At 35.1% G+C, this 14,375-nt stretch overlaps 1 protein-coding gene across 31 annotated transcripts in view; it reads right to left on the minus strand.

Moving 5' to 3' along the window:
• LOC105493186 (bromodomain adjacent to zinc finger domain 2B) overlaps positions 1 to 14,375 on the minus strand; it is a 412,599-nt gene that overhangs the window by 135,288 nt on the left and 262,936 nt on the right. For 27 of the 31 annotated variants that reach the window (XM_071072832.1, XM_024796394.2, XM_011760666.3 and 24 more), the window contains 3 exons: positions 8,906 to 9,094; positions 3,204 to 3,371; positions 1,778 to 1,971 (listed from right to left, as the gene is read on the minus strand). In XM_071072832.1, coding sequence (XP_070928933.1) covers positions 1,778 to 1,971; positions 3,204 to 3,371; positions 8,906 to 9,094 — 551 coding nt within the window. The remainder of the gene's footprint in view (positions 1 to 1,777; positions 1,972 to 3,203; positions 3,372 to 8,905; positions 9,095 to 14,375) is intronic. The other 4 variants (XM_011760678.3, XM_011760692.3, XM_011760686.3 and 1 more) reach the window with 2 other exon arrangements.

A 14,375-nucleotide genomic window follows, 5' to 3' on the forward strand; every position in this document is an offset into this window, starting at 1 on the left:
GTTAGAGGCTTCTCAGCTTACTTGGTTAGATAAATGAAACCTGGACTCAGTGATGACGTACATTTTATAAAGTTGAGATGTCACAGCTTCTGGCATAATGTAGAAGAGGGAATCCAAAAGTGTAGAGTGCTCAGAATGTAGAAATGAATTTACCACCTGCAAACTGCATACCCACCGTACTACTGGAACCAGTTAAAGAGCCAACAAGATCTACTCAGGAGGAAGAAACCACATTAACAATCTGAACAGGAAAAATTTAACATAAAGAATTATGGATTAATAACAGAAGATTAACTACTAGGAGGGATAAAGTGACCTCTAAATAATACAGACAAAGGAGATGTAGGAATATGTACTTTTCATAGGGCTAAGATAGAATAATGAAATAAAGATAAACTTGGAAAAGGGACTTTTTCCTCCAACCCCTTCATTCACCCAAGGCTGAGTTTCACTTTGTAGGAGAGGATGTGGCTATTGCCCATTGGATGGCAGAGAAACTCAATGAGGTATCACAGTCAAGGCTGACACACATAAAACACTGCTTGCTAAGATACCAGAAAAACATGGCTGGGAACTTGTCAGCTACAGTGGCAGTAAAATTAGCTTGAAAGCCACCTACTTTCCGAAACTTGATAGTAAACTGCCTCATGAGATGCCAGTGAAACTCACTAGATGGTGTATACTACTGGGTCTCCCGACCACCACTGGATCTTCTGGCCACCACCAGTAGAGAAGCTGTCAGCCAGCAAGGAAATCACCCATTGGCAGCCACAGCATAATTAAAAGAAGAAAACACTAGAACCAGAAAAAGAAGTCCCAGCCACATGTGGTTGCTCATGCCTGCGATTCCAGCACTTTGGAAGGCTGAGGCGGTGGATCCCTTGAGCTCAGGTGTTCAAGACCAGCCTTGGCAACATAGTGAGACCCCATCTCTGCAAAAAATATAAAAATTATCTGTGTGTGGTAGCATGCACCTGTAGTCCCAGCTACTAGGGAAGCTCAGGTGGGAAGATAACTTAAGCCTGGGAGGTGGAAGTTGCAGTGAACTGAGATTCTGCCACTGCACTCCAGCCAATGCAACAGAGTCAGACCCTGTCAAAGGAGAAGAAGAAAGAAGAAAAGAAGAAGAAAGAAGAAGAAAAAGAAGTACCATCTTCTTCTAGTGTTCTTCCAGGACCGTCTACTAACAAGGACTAAGATTGCAACAAGTGGCAAACTGGAAGAGAGTGATTTAGAGCTGAGAGGCAATAAATTGATAACTTGCAAAGTTGGGGATATATATGAAATAAAACTGGCCATGATGTGATAACTGTTGAAGCTGAATAATAGGTACAAATGATTATTCTGTCTACTTTGTATATTTGAAAGTTTCCATAATAAAAGGTTTTCTTATTCACTCTTTTCTAATGCACTGGAGTTAACCCACTTGCTCTTAAATCCTGGCTCAGTCACTTAGTGGCTAATTATTTTGGTGCTTTGCTTCTCCATTTGTAATAACAGTAGCTACTTCATTTCGGATATAGGGAGGAGTTAATATATATTATATGAAAAGCAATTAGAGAAGAGCTGATATGCAGTAAATTCTCAATACATTTTATCTATTGTTACTATTTGTATTATTTATACTTGTACTGACACCATAAATACACATATCTATAAAAATAAAAGTTGGTAATTCATAAGAAATTAAACCATAGATTTTGTTGATATGACCTTCAGAATGCTAACCTTATATATATACATCTGTTATATATTAGTCCTTCCAAGAATAACTTACCTTATCCTTGATTTTGTCAACTCTAGCATCCAAAGGCTGGTTTTTGCTTTGTTCCTGATTACATTTTCGATTTCCTCCACCTGAGCTTGTACTTTTAGTTTGTCCCATGGAACTTGAAGCAGTAGTGGATAGTACAGATGTGTTGATACCAATTACAGATGATGTATTATTTCCATTTATTGACCCATTTACTCCTTGAAAATAAAAATAAACATGCTTATACAATGGAATATTATTGCATCATTTAAAAATGAAGTGCAGATATATGTACAATTGGATGAACTTGAAAACATGGTAAGTGAAAGAAGACAGAAAAGGTCATCTTGTATGATTCCATCTATATGAAATATTCGGAATAGGTAAACCTATAGGGACAAAGTGAAAACTGATGGTTTCCAGGGGCTGAGGGAGAGGGGAATGGGGAGCAACTGCTTAATGGGTATAAAGTTTCCTTTTGCAGTGATAAAAATGTTTCAGAAAAAGATAGAGGTGGTGTTGTACAACATTGCAAAAGCATTAAATATCACTAAATTATTCGCTTTAAGATGGTTAATATTATGTTAACTGAATTTCACCTCAATTAAACAAAATGTTTAGAAAGATAATGAAATGCAAATGTTCTCCTTTTAGAACAAACTTTGTAAAACACTTAAGTGAAAAGATAATAAACCATCTAAAATGTTGTTATAATTTTCAAATTATATTCTAACAAGTTATTAATTGCAGAAATATTAGTGATCATTTAAAAAACAGTACTAGGTTATTAGTTTTAATGAATACTTAATTACAGAAGAAGTAACACACTATATTGGGTTACATATAGGGAGGTAATGAAATACAGAGGAAAAAGCAGTGGAATTGGGCTAAAATCCTGACTAGGCCACATCCATATGTAAGCAGTATTTTCTTGAACAACTTATTTGACTTTGGCTGTAAAAATAAAATACTTCTAATCTCAAAGAATTATTGTAAGAATTAAGCAAGAAAATGTGAAAAGGTCTAGTATAACATTATAAAACTGTTATTAAGGCCGGGTGTAGTGGCCTACGCCTATAATCCCAGCGCTTTGGGAGGCTGAGGTGTGAGTATTGCTTGAGGCCAGAAGTTTGAGACCTCTGGAAACATACAGAGACCCTGTTGCTACAAAAATTAAAAATAAAATTTAAAAATGTAGCTGGGCATAGTGGTACATGTCCGTAGTCCTTGGGAGGCTGGGGCAGGAGGACTGCTTGAGCCCAGGAGGATGAGGCTACAGTAAGCTATGATCACATAACTGCACTCCAGCCTGGGCAAAAGAGTGAGACCTTGTCTCTATTAAAACAAACAAACAAAAACAAACAACGAAAAAAAGGTATTAAACCTGAACATTATGAAAATATATGAGAATGGAAGATTTATAGCTCTTCACTTATGTTAATGCGGATACCTTTCTCGGGACCATTTCGATTACTTTTTCCTGAAGTCCTTGAATGGAATGAAGAAGAATCATGATTCTGGGCTGGGGGAGCAAATAGTGGTGGAATTCCCAGTAATGGTGGAAAGAAGGTTGCTCCTGTACGTGTATGAGCATCGGTTGTTCGCCACCATTCTGCACCTCAAAACCAAACAAACCAACCAAACAAAAATATATAAATTAACTTTCCAGTTAATATCACAATGGCTTTCTATGTTTTATTTCAAAAATAATTCAAGTTTCATCTTGGAACAAAACTGCTGAATTGCTCATACTTCTGATTGTTTTCCTAATTTTAAACAGTAGAACTTGTACACTTAACACTCTTCTCATTAGGCCAGTATCTAAGGATCTTCACTTGGCAGCTTTGTGGAGTTCAAGCTTGTAAAGGACAAAGGTAGTCCACAGTTTAAAAAATGAAAGTGAAAACTAGGAATATGAAAGAATTATTTCACTCTTCGATGACTTATCCCATTCTCATCTGTTTTAAACCCTTAGAATTTAAGTTCACATCTACAACCTATGTTAAGACTTTCCTCAGATTACATACAATATAAATCTGGCTCTGATAAATCAGATAGTCTAAATAATAATATAAGACTACTGTAATCCACTATACCTTAAGTACATTTATGGAAGAAAACTTCTATACTTAAAGATAACCCCATAAATACAGCAAAATCAGTAGGCCTTTTTATGTTCTAAAAAATAAGTTCTCAAAGGAGATTTCAAAAACAAGTAATTTCACATTAAAATATAAAAGATTTATAAAGCCTCCCCCCTTAAAGTTAATGATGAAAGCCTGAATTTTGTTTTTACTTCCACTCATAAATTACAGATAACAATGACTGTTTTATTGATATAAAATGACCAGTGGTAGAAAATCATTCAATAAATGGTAAATACTTAAAGAGTATCTCTTTAAAGTTTTAGAAAAGGAAATAAGCCAAATTTTACACATTTTTCAAGGAAGGATGAAGTAATCTTGTATTGCCCCATCTAAAATCTCAAAAACAATCTTCTCCAACTGGCTAGTCTGCTAGATTACCAAATCAGTTATTATCTTTCAGACCAGACTTCCAAAAGATATGGGGTATTTTTCATTGACTATGACAACCATAAGAACATTAGAGGAAAAAACCCCACAATAATACAGTACTGAAGAAACTCAAAATTGTCAGGCTATTGTATTATATAATCGTTAAAACTTTTCTAGGAATATCCTTCATTAAAAATAGAATGTAAAGTGGTATGCACCTTCATTATCTAATGGCAAAATCTGTAGTTTAAAAGAAAAGTGAAATTTTCATGGTAGTTGCCAGTTTCAAAGGTCTGAAAAACAGTATAAGTAGAAAACTGCAAAAGCTATTCTTCTGCACTGCAGGAAGGTGTTACTAGTAAAATGATACCAATGTATATTCAGCCATGCCTGAACAGTGGGAACTGAACCAAGAATAACTATACAAAAGCATTGATCATTTATCCACTGTTTAGATGAAAGATGTACATTTAGATAGGAAGACAAAGTATGTGTTTTGGGCTTGTATCAGCACAGTCAGAATCTTGTTATTTATAGGTTTGAAAGCTAGGTTCTACCTAGCTGATAAAAAGTTACTGTACTGAGGACCAGGCACAGTGGTTCACACTCGTAATCCCAGAGCTTTGGGAGGCTGAGGTGAGAGGTTCACTTGAGGCCAGGAATTTGAGACCAGCCTTGGGCAACAGAGAGAGACCATGTTGCTATAAAAAATTTTAAAGGCTGGGCGCGGTGGCTCAAGCCTGTAATCCCAGCACTTTGGGAGGCCGAGACGGGCGGATCACAAGGTCAGGAGATCGAGACCATCCTGGCTAACATGGTGAAACCCCGTCTCTACTAAAAAATACAAAAAAAAAACTAGCCGGGCGAGGTGGCGGGCGCCTGTAGTCCCAGCTACTCGGGAGGCTGAGGCAGGAGAATGGCGTAAACCTGGGAGGCAGAGCTTGCAGTGAGCTGAGATCCGGCCACTGCACTCCAGCCTGGGAGACAGAGCGAAACTCCGCCTCAAAAAAAAAAAAAAAAAAAAAAAAATTTTAAAAAGCAGGGAGGGACTGAGGTTTCCCAAAGATATTTATATAACTTAACACAGAGTCTGTAATGAAAGTGGAATTCAAAGACTTTGTAAACAACCAAAAAATTGGTAAGGTAATGAAAGTCTAGAAAGATTCAAATATTTTAGACATAATCAAACTCAGAAAAAAACATTTTAAAAAGTACTCGAGAATGTCAATGGTAAATAAGCACATAGCTGGGTGTTGTGGGGCACTTCTGTAATCCTTGCCACTGGGGAGGCTGAGGCACAAGAATCACTTGAGCCTGGGAAGTGGAGGTTGCAGTGAGCTGAGATCGCACCACTGCACTCCACAGCCTGGGTGACAGAGTGAAACTCTCTCTCAAAGAAAAAAAAAAGTAAATAAGTACACAGTAGAGATTAGAGAAAACAATGGGAAAATGTGTGTTATAAATAACCTGACACCACAGAAGAAAATACAAAATAAGAAAATAAGATTAGTTAAATAAAAAGATGCGAATGGTAGAGCTTCTGAATATAAACTTTACAACTGTCTGATGTTATTTCATAGGAAATAATTTTTGTTAAGTGACAAGCTTGTCTTCCAAATTTAGGAAAATAAACAAAATTTAGTCACAAATCAGCTTGTTGATAAAATGAAAAATACAAAATAAGGATAACATAAATCAGCATATGGTAAATTTCTAAGTATATTCAAAAGAAAGAAGAGCATAGTAGCAACATTTAACTTTTTTTTTTTTTTTTGAGACAGATTCATGCTCTGTTGCCCAGGTTGGAGTACAGTGGCCTGACATGGGCTCACTGCAACCTCCATCTCCTGGATTCAAGTGATTCTCTTGCCTCAGCCTCCAGGGTAGCTGGGATTACAGGCATGCACCACCATACCTGGCTAATTTTTGTAGTTTTGGTAGAGATGAGGTTTAGCTATGTTGGTGAGGCATCAAGTGATCCGCCTGCCTCGGCCTCCCAAAGTGCTGGGATTACAGGCATGAGGCACCCATGGCCAGCCAATATTTGACATATTTAACTCAAAGAGTCTATTAATAATATTTCAGAGGACATAATAGATCTCAATTTGAACCTAGAAGATTTAGTAGAATTTAAAAATCATTCATACTTGATACAGCCAAAAATACTTTGCAAAAATTCATGGTAATTTAATATTAAAATTAATTACCAAAAAAATTACAAATATTTTAAAAATTACCATGAAATACTATTTCAATATAAAATGGAAATAATTTTATTATGCTAATATCCATTAAATAATTTTACATTTATTGATTTAATTTGAAATGCATATTTTAGAAACTACATAAAATGTAAAAATAAATTATTCCTCATTAAAAATTCCTAGTGATATCTTCCTGTTTTGTTCTTATTTATTTACTGGGTGATTTAAAAGTCTGGCAATTTGGTCACCCTTCTGAATAAAGCCAATTATAGAAAATTTATATTTAAGTTACTGTACGAAACTGCAAATTAAACAAAATGAATCTTTGAAAACTAGGCACAATCTATGCCCATCTGGCAAAAAGTATGCTCATCTAGGCATACTTTTATCACTAAAGATTCTGTCTTGCAATTGTCTGTTTATCTATCTCCTAAAAACTGTAAGCAACATAAAATATAATATACTATGTTTATTCTTCTGTTTTTGGCCTTGTGTGCAGAGCATAGTAGATGCCCAAAGAATTTTGTGCATTTAATGAAAAAGTGAATAATTTATTTTGGCTGAGGAAGCTATCAAATTTTTTTCTATACAGAAGTATCAACATTACTGAAATCCAGATGAGTAATTTTTTAAATGTGTTAACCATCATTCTAGTACAAAAGATATTTGATTTTAATAATATAGTATTTACATTGTGGTTTAGAAATGTTCAAAAGCAACAGTGTAATAAGCCATGATAAAGCAATAAAAATATTTAAGATATCACTATCTATATTGCTATTTATTTTGATATTTATTCAGTAAATTCAGATACTTATATTTCAGTAAATATCTATGGAATGCTTACCTTGCTAAGCAACCATGCTAGAAACTGACTAAATTCCTATTAATATTTTTGAAGGAAATGTTAAAACTTGGTTTAAGACTTCTTTAACTGCCTACTCACAATACTCCTCCTCAGCATCCCTGCTTCCCAGACAACTGAATTAAAGAAGTAATATAACTCAAGAAATAGTACTTGAAATATACATTTAACCATCTATCCTTTCTACATATTGTTTTAAAAACACTTCTTTCCTTTTAAGAAAGCATTTGACAAATTATTAACCATTAAAGTAGGCAAAATAAAATAATGATAGTTACCAATTATGGACTAATTATGTGTACCAGATACTGTACTCGGCACTAAATATGACTTAACTCCTTTAATCCTCACAAGAACCCTGTAAGTCAGGTACTATTATTATGATCCTCATTTTTCAGATGAGAAAACTGATGCTAAGAGGTCAGATAATTTGTTCAAAGTCACACAGCTATGAAATAACAAAGCCAGATTTAAATTCAGGCCTATTTGTCTCTAGAATTATGCTATAATGTTTTAAGTTATTTTACATACACTAATACATGCAAACCTTACTAAAATTTATTAAAGTCAAATTAATCTATAGAAAACACATTCAAATTTAAGCTTTCAAGATAATATAACAAATTAAAGCATGTCTGTCTAAAGTTTTAATTAACTGATGTCTTACTGAACTACTAAATCCTCATAATCTATAGAATTTTGGATAATACTGGTCCTCTTGCCATGTAAGTGGTACAACTCTCTAGTTGTTTTGATCAAATACAGAAAAACAGGCTGGGCACAGTGGCTCACACCTGTAATTCCAGCACTCTGAGAGGCTGAGGCGGGCGGATCACTTGAGATCAGGAGTTCAAGACCAGCCTGGCCAACATGGCGAAACCCCGTCTCTACTAAAAATACAAAAATTAGCCAGACATGGGGGTGCGTGGCTGTAATCCCAGCTACTCGGGACGCTGAGACAGGAGAATTGCTTGAACCTAGGAGGAAGAGGTTGCAGTGAGCTGAGATTGCACCACTGCACTCTAGCCTGGGCAACAGAGCAAGATTCCATTTCAGAAAAAAACAAAACAAAACAAACAAAAACCAGAAAAATAAAGAAAGGTAAGAGTCTAGCTCATTTTCCTTATGGTGAAGAAAAGTGAGAACTTGAAATAGGGGTGTAAAAATACTCATAAAAACAACTTCAGTTTCACACTAAATAATTTTTTTAAAAATCAAATAAGGCTGAGGAAAATTTATTTAACTCTACATTTATAATACGTATACTTTTCTGTATATTGTACTTGAACAAAAAACATGAGAAAAACTTGCCTGAATTACTCTGTCCTGTGACAGACACTTATTTCTCTAGTTAAATACCTGGATATCTAATTAACTGCTCTGCCACTTAACACACGTAGGGTGTTTAAGTTTTTGCACATGATAAATAGGATTGAGCCAATTCTTATACCAAAGTTTTAAATATACCAGGCATTAGACTATTCCTTTTATTCAATAGACAAATTACTGCTTGAACATTCTCAAGCTTTCCTCCTTTCCTTGAACACTGTTTGTAACAGATGTTTACCTGGAAAAGATGCTAGTTGGGGATGTGCGGCTAAGGCTGTGGGTGTACCAAGTGTCCCCAAACCACCAAATTCTGAATGCCCTGAGCTGGCTGAATGTAGACCAAAGACTGGGTGGCTGACCATTGGGAAGGCACTCGACACTGTGGACAGGTTAAACGGTTGATCCCCAGCTGTTCTGAATAAATGTCCTGGGAGGGAAAAAAACACACTTAAAGTTGTACTATAAAAAACAGATGAGATTTATCTGATTTCAGTGTTTGTAGTTAAAATTTATAATAATTTACCTATTACATTTTTGTTTTACCTTTTTCCTGCTGCATTTTCTACTCTTCAAACCCTATGAAATGTTTCTAGAAACATGAAGGCATGCTAAAAATCATTAAAATGAATGGTATAACTTTACTTACTTTGAATTTGAGATTTGAGAACCGATGTTTTAAGTAAATAATTTTCACTAATTAAAACTGTCTGACCTGAGGAAGTGAGGCCAATTTTCTCTTAATATATATACATTAATATATTATCAATATATTTTACTCATAAGAAGGGAAATAAAAAACATCCTATTAATCTAAGGTTGAAAGCCACTGAAATAAGTACAGGATCTGTCACCAGGTGAATACTCAAATTATTATACACTCTAAGCAAGGGGATCCCAGTTTCAATGAGCCAGAGTTGAAGCTCTGTTCTCTAATACAGTCATGAGTTGTTTAATGACGGGGATACATTCTAAGAAATACATTGTTAGGTGATTCTGTCATCGTGCAAACATTGTACAGTGTAGTTACACAACCTAGGTGGTACAGTCTACTACACACCTAGGCTATAGGATACAGTCTATTGCTCCTAGGCTACAAACCTGTTCAGGATATTACTGAACTGAATACTTTAGGCAGCTATAACACAATGGTAAATATTTGTATATCTAGACATATCTCAACCTAAGAAAGGTACAGTAAAAATATGGCATTATAATCTTAGGGGGCTATTGTCAAATATGTGGTCAGGCATTGACTAAAATGTCATTATGCAGTGTATGACTGTACTTCTTAGGTGAGAAGAGTATCTTGATACCAAAAAGGGAATATATTCTAGTCTAACAAAACAATGCACAAGACAACATAAGTACTTAATAAATTTACAAAGATATTTCTAAATGAATTCACAAGTGGTTATCAATATAAAAATCATTTTTAACTTTCTCAGAGTAAGACAATGTTCAATTCAAATGAGTCTGACTTTTTAATTCTATTTTTAATCTAAAGAAAATCTAATAGTAAGTGTTACAACTCCAGGTTGGAATGTTGTATGATAAAAAACATGACTTATTTTTCATACTTTGTAGGAATTTGGCAGAAAAATTTTCTAATACTTGGAAATCCTCCCTTTACTTCCAGGAAATAATTAAGGTACCCTGTCTTGTGATAATAGAATACTCTAGGTTATCTTAAGAATTTACTGTGTGAACAGTATTGTGCTCTGTGTAAAATTAGAATAAAGCTTCCTTATTATCTCTTGTTTATATTATATCAGTCCTGACTGTGCACTGCAATTTAATTAGTTTTAATATAGTATGTGTGAAATTTATAAATGTAAGTTAAAAATAGTATACTTATTGTTATTATTTAGTTATCAACCAAATCTCTTCCCTTGGCTTTCTTGCTTCCTGAAAACCAAGGGGTAGTCCTAAAAAAGGGTCAGCATGTACCCTCCAAAGTCTGATATAAAACCTATACTGTTTATTAAAATAATGCTATATTCTTTACTGAAACAGGAAGATCTGAATGACTTTTAAAAATAAGATTTAAATAAGTTGCATTAAGTATGTTTTGTATCAGGCTATTTAAGAAAAAAGTTCTGAATCAGGATAGTGCTCCCACTACAACAAAGCAGTAACTAGATTTCACAGGGAAAATCCTCATGTCTTTACAAGGAAGGCCCACAAGGAAACTGTGAGGTAAGAGGACAAGGAAAGGGCATAAACTTGGGTGCCTTTTCTAAATCAGCTAATCATTGTTTTTTTGTTTTTTTTTTTTGAGACGGAGTCTCGCTCTGCCGCCCAGGCTGGAGTGCTGTGGCCAGATCTCGGCTCACTGCAAGCTCCACATCCCGGGTTCACGCCATTCTCCTGCCTCAGCCTCCCGAGTATCTGGGACTACAGGCGCCCGCCACCTCGCCCAGCTAGTTTTTTTTTTTTTTTTTTTTTTTTTGTATTTTTTAGTAGAGACGGGGTTTCACCGTGTCAGCCAGGATGGTCTCGATCTCCTGACCTCATGATCCGCCCGTCTCGGCCTCCCAAAGTGCTGGGATTACAGGCTTGAGCCACCGCGCCCGGCCTAATCATTGTTTTTGTTGAATTGGTTCTTCTGTGTATCAGAGTGGAGTGCATTAGAACTGAAGATGAGTCAAAATAAAACAGAGTATGCTACTGCCAAAAAAGGCTACCCAAATGTCACTATCTTTAAGACCAGTGATAAGCTACCAGAAATATTGTGTTAAGTTTTTTTTTTTTTTTTTTTTCTGGTAAATTCTCAGAAACCCAGTTAGTTTCTCAAAAAAATGAGCTTGTAACTGTAAAAGCCAGTTTTTACTTTCATTTGTTATTACACACAAAATCTCTGGTTCTCACCAATCAATTCAACTTCCTGACTCAAATGTACTTAAATGTTTTATTTATAAACATACTATGATCAGTTCTTTTCTTTCTCCATCAATTAGTGTGGTAAGCAAGTTGAACTGAACTTTGCAGTTTTGGAGAATTTGGAGTCATCTGTAATTTATGTTTTACAAATAACAATTCCTAAATTATATCAATTATATGTATTTAGTCGTGATTTAATACAAAGAAATTTGAGGGAAGTAACCTCAAAACTACAAAAGCTATATTAAATATTATAAAAATCCAGAATAATTGAAATTGCCAAGGATTAGAAACTGATAGAAACACTTCTGTAATAACTAATTGTAATTACAATTAGTTGTAATAAATAATTGGTAATAATTGGTAGTAATAAATAATTGGTAGTAATAAATAATAAGTAATACATAATTGGTAGTAAGCAGCATTCTTAGACGCATAGTTACAGCATTAATTTCATTATTGGGAAGAAGCAAACAAGCTAAACTTTGTAGTCTCACAAGCAGAAAACATAAGCAATAAGTAAATGAAGTTACCACTCTTGCAGCAACAATTAAGAACCAATGATACATAATTTGCCAACAAAAAGTTCTTTTTTAACTCTAAAAGGAGTGGCATCTGGAAGCAACTGAGCAGAAAGTTTCAGCAAAATGAGCTGTATACATCACAGATTCCAATGAAAAAAAAATATAAATCTGTACACAAGAATGACATCCATGCCTGGCAAGAATGCAGAGATGGGCATTCAGATCAAGGCTACTTCAACTCTACTTCCTAATTCTTTCTTCTAAAATTCTTGGTTAAAATAGTTCAAAGCATGGAAAGCACCCTTAGTGACGACTGAATCCTACAGGTCCATTCTTTGCTGGTGAGAAAAAGACTCACCTCTGTATTTAGTGAAATATACTAAGATCACTTAACATGATTGTAGTAATACCATGCATTAAAAAAATACCCAAGTAAAAGACTTCCTCTGTTTCATGTGGGAGAAGTTATACTATAGAAGGGAAATAATTTAAGAATACATTTCACAATTTTACTATATTTTGCCTTTATAGCAAGAATTGAGAACTCAGTGATATTTTTAAAAAAGTAATCTTTCTCATTAAAAAGTTCTGTAATGCTATATATATAATTTTAATAGTTTTTCTTCCACCTTTTACAAAACACAGATAGTAATTCTGTGTAAAAATCTTATAGAATTATTCTGTTATTTAACAGTTTCTGTAATTCAAACACTTCATGAACATACCTATTAAACATCAGGTGCTCTGCTTAAGTAACTGGCCTACAAGGATGAGTAAGACAATCTCTGACCTCAAGGAACTCATGTTTTCAGCATAATTTAAACAGTGCAAGACCATTTTTATACCATAATGTATAAAACAAGTTTGTTAATATTTCAATATTACAAATTGGTACGGTCACATACAGGACTCAGTAATACAACCCAAACACCTAAAACAATGTCTAGTATATAACAGACATAAAATACATTTTTTTAAATGAATTAATTCACTACTCATTTAAAGTAGAAGAGGCCTATCCATGGGACTCACTCCAAAGGCTTTCAATCATAACAAAAAGTTGTCTTGAGTCTTTATGCAAACTTGCAGTTATGGTTCCTAGATTCCTTTGCCTTATTTCCTTAACCCCTCATCCTAATTTGTTAACATTACCACTGGCCCTTTATTCCTCCTTGATTCCATTTAGGTCACATGTTGGATTTCATCACACAAAATCCTACCACTTCCAGGATCTTAAACTCTTAAAGTTTCACCCTTGAACCACAATTTTCACATTTCCATTCCCTTATTTCTCAACATGACCTTTAGCCTCTCCCAGGGCCACTCCTTGACCTTATCTGTCTCTTTCCCTCTCAATACCATCAATATCTCTCCTGTGTTAACCTTAAAGGAAAAGTCTTATACCTGCTATGTCTACTTCCTCCTCACTTCTCAGAATGTTTCATCATTTGTGCCAAGCCCCAAGCCTCCCTGCCACTTGGTCTGTAAAATGGAAGTTTTCCTAATCACTAGATCCCTCTAATCTTTCATTCTCAACCTCTTATGTCTGGCATTCCTGATTGCGTCTTTCATATTATTATTTTTTTGACATGGAGTCTCACTCTGTCACCCAGGCTGGAGTGCAGTGGCACAATCTCAGCTCACTGCAACCTCTGCCTCCGGGTTCAAGTGATTCTCCTGCCTCAGTCTCCCGAGTAGCTGGCATTTCAGCTGTGTGCCACTACGTCCAGCTAATTTTTTTTGTATTTGCAGTAGAGACAGGGTTTCACCACGTTGGCCAGGCTAGTCTCAAACTCCTGACCTCGTGATCCGCTCGTCTCGGTCTCCCAAAGTGCTGGGATTACAGGTGTGAGCCACTGCGCCTGGTCCTTTCTTTTCAAAACCCATTATCATCCTTAAGATCTAGGTCATGGAATCCTCTTGGTCCTCTTCTTAACTATACATCTTTCAATAATACTATCTCCTTGATTGGATTTTCTTTTGCTTTTTTCCCACTAAATGTAAAGTATTCCTAAAGATTTTGTCCAGCTGTCTCTTTCCTTCTCTTATGCTTTCCCCTTCAATATTTCACATGCTTATAATGTTTAAACTATCACCTCTATGCAAATGAATTATAAGCCAGGATTTTAGATCTTTGAGACAAAAACTGAATCTTATTTAGCTCAGGATTTCCAATAATCTGAAACACAGTAAGTACCTAATAAACTGTTTCTCATTGCTGTATTTTTGGTCACATTACTTCTTCCACTTGAGAACCTCCAAAGCCTGTATAACATCCTCTTTGATTTCTGCCCTTTATAATTA

The sequence above is a fragment of the Macaca nemestrina genome, chromosome 11 (assembly GCF_043159975.1).
Source record: "Macaca nemestrina isolate mMacNem1 chromosome 11, mMacNem.hap1, whole genome shotgun sequence".
NCBI lineage: Eukaryota > Metazoa > Chordata > Mammalia > Primates > Cercopithecidae > Macaca > Macaca nemestrina.